The sequence below is a fragment of the Oncorhynchus keta genome, chromosome 6 (assembly GCF_023373465.1).
Source record: "Oncorhynchus keta strain PuntledgeMale-10-30-2019 chromosome 6, Oket_V2, whole genome shotgun sequence".
Lineage (NCBI taxonomy): Eukaryota > Metazoa > Chordata > Actinopteri > Salmoniformes > Salmonidae > Oncorhynchus > Oncorhynchus keta.
Genome location: NC_068426.1, coordinates 8,713,985 through 8,716,999, shown reverse-complemented (window position 1 = coordinate 8,716,999; position 3,015 = coordinate 8,713,985). Strand labels below are relative to the sequence as shown.

General features: G+C 45.2%; 1 protein-coding gene across 1 annotated transcript; it reads right to left on the bottom strand.

The window, feature by feature from the left end:
- Window positions 1–501: 501 nt before the first annotated feature.
- On the bottom strand, window positions 502–2,176 carry LOC118385613 (trophoblast glycoprotein-like). Its single transcript, XM_035772832.2, has one exon. The coding sequence runs from the start codon at window positions 1,947–1,949 to the stop codon at window positions 867–869; it is 1,083 nt and encodes a 360-aa protein (XP_035628725.1). The 5' UTR covers window positions 1,950–2,176; the 3' UTR covers window positions 502–866.
- Between the last annotated feature and the right edge of the window lie 839 nt (window positions 2,177–3,015).

The window sequence follows — 3,015 nt, the reverse complement described above, 5'->3', positions numbered from 1 at the left end:
TGGAAGTATACGACATCAGTTTAACGCCTAGGGATTGGTCCACCTGCCACTCTGGCATAGCACAGATTACCATGCACACATGGATGCATCTCTCTCTCTCTCTCTCTCTCTCTCTCTCTCTCTCTCTCTCTCTCTCTCTCTCTCTCTCTCTCTCTCTCTCTCTCTCTCTCTCTCTCTCTCTCTCTCTCTCTCTCTCTCTCTCTCTCTCACACACACTCCTGTGTCTCACAAGTTATATGTGCATCGAAAACATATCAATCAGAATGAAGGAGCCTCAGCAAACAGACTATTCCTTTGAGATAACTGTGTGGTGGTTGTACAGTACAGAGGCAAAACATACTTCAACTATTATTCATATTTTAGCATATGCAGTTTGGTTTTTAATAATATAGACCTTTTTCTACTGTAATTCCAGATTATACAGTCAGTTTTCAATATCTTCATACTGATAAAGTAGTTCAGAATAATCTGTGGAAGGAACTCCAACGATGTATTCTGTTGTGAAGTCAGTGCATGATTCAACTGAGTTATGCAGGCGGCTCAGTACATTTATGTTTTAAAAGTCTCATGTTCTCATGTGGAAGATAAGCATGTTCTCTTTTGTGTTGTAAATGGTATATTTACAGACTGTGTACATTCAAGTAGAAGTACAATATGGATGGTATTGCCACCTCTTCAACGTGGGCTTATTGTCGCCTTTGAATAGCCAAGTCTGTTGTTTTCCAACGTCATGTGACAAGCATTATTACAACTACAGCTGATAACAAACCAATACTAATAGTTCATCAGTTCAAGGACAGTTTACTCTGATTATTTTTTTTTAAATGGTGGATATATGGCATCGATTGACGAGTGAACATTGAACGTTAAACGGCGACGTTAGCCAACCGGGGATCGGAGTCCTGCTCGTACCGGTAATGATACACTTCCATCTGGTCGCGGCACGCATCGCGGATATTGTTGAGCCATCGTTTGATTCCTCTCCGGTTTAGATAGAGCACCATGAGGAATACTATGCCGATCAGCGCCAGGACTATGCCCAGGAACACGTAGGACACCGCCTCTAGGTTCTCATTGAGACAATCCACGTCCTCACCTCGTAACCACTCTATTGGAATCCCCTTCTTGGCATCGGGCTCGGCGCACAGGAGGCGCGCGGCGTCCACGCACTGAGAAGAGTTCTTTAACCAGAAGTAGAACGACTCCAGCTCACAGTTACACCTGAACGGGTTCAGTGATAAATAGACGCGCACTTGCTTTTGGCGGTACAAACTGGAGACGTCCTCTTTACCAATGTTCTCAATTGAGTTATTGGTTAAAACTAAAGTGTGAAGGTTGAATGCATCCAACCTTGAAATGGGTATGGTTTTCAACCGGTTGCCAGATAGCTCCAGCCGGTGGAGGTTGCATAAAATGTCTCCATGCAATGCATTGGAGAGCTGCGCCACAGCCGGTGCGAGGAGGGAGTCATTCAGGTAAAGAGAGCGGAGCTCCTGCAGACTGTGAAACGCCCGGTCTGAGATGTACATCAACCGATTGTGACTCAAATCCAGCAAACTCAACCGTGGGAGTCCTGTGAAAGCGTCAGCCTCGATCACCATGATTCCATTATGTGACAGTGAGAGGGTCGTTAGCTCGAGTTTTGTCCCGTTATTCGAGGAGAACCCTCCACCCGGTAAGGTTGAGATGTTGTTCCCCCTGAGTATTAACGTGGTCGCCCACTCCGGTATGTCTCCCGGTAACTCGGTGTCCTCGTTGTCACGGCAGGTCACTGTTCCGGAGTCTCTTGCACAGATACAGGATAATGGACACTCTGCTCTGACAGAAGAAAACAACAACAAACAGACAAACAATGCCGCTGATAAACAAAGACACGGGCCTTTCAGAATGGGAAGAACGCCTCCTAAAACGTCCCCACAGTAACACTTCCATGTCGTTTTCCTTCCCATTTTTACAGTAGAGGTCCAAACCTACAGGGAGACCGGACACACTCCAGTCTCTGTTAATCACAGGTGAAGTAGTCTCTTCGGTCAGTTGAATGACAAAAAAACCCCACTCAGTAGTCTTTACTCTTCTTCGTTCTCATGTTCCTTCTCTTTCCAAATGAGTGGAAGAGGAAGAGGTTGCGAGTTTGGGCGCGCAGACAGCAGCTCCTTTCTCTCTCCCCCTACCTTTCTTTCTTTGTCTCCCTCTCTCTCTCTCTCTCTCTCTCTCTCTCTCTCTCGCTCTCTCTCTGATGTGTTTTTGACATCTCGTTTAGTGAGTGAGTCTGACAGACAGACAGGCGAGAAATTCCTGTGGCACTCTCACAGACGCACACAGACAAACATACAGTTGCATTCTAAATCTCCCGAGCCCACCTCAACTTGTGATGGAGAGAACCCCACTAAACACTTTAGTTGAGCTCTCTGAAAGAGAGAGAGAGAGAGAGAGAGAGAGAGAGAGAGAGAGAGAGAGAGAGAGAGAGAGAGAGAGAGAGAGAGAGAGAGAGAGAGAGAGAGAGAGAGAGAGAGAGAGTCATTTTAGATTACCAGAAGAGGAGACTTGACAGTTGACACTGGTCCTGGATAGACACCCTAATTTAAAACAGCCAGCAGAGTGCTATCACTTCAACCCTTCGCCTCCTAGCCTGTTACTATTCACAGCCACTAGCCTACTATCACAGATGCCAGTCTTCTGCCTTTCTGTCAAATGCCAGTCAGTTGCTGCTGCAGTGTAGGCCCAATTGTTATACTATTGCTTTAAAGGGCACTCAATTGTTGCTTTGAAAAGTGATTAGCCATTATATGACTGTGACACAAACAATGTCCCAACTTTCATAGCCTACTGTTTGGTACAAACGGATGAGTTGGCCATGAATACTGGATATCGTGTTTACATGTGTTGTTGACTGTAGAGTATAGGATAGACACTCTGGGGTCATCCCATAGTCTATTGATTATCTGTATGACATAATCTATTAATATATTCTCTGTTACTATAGATTACCCATGTGATTTCACTAACTGTTCATTT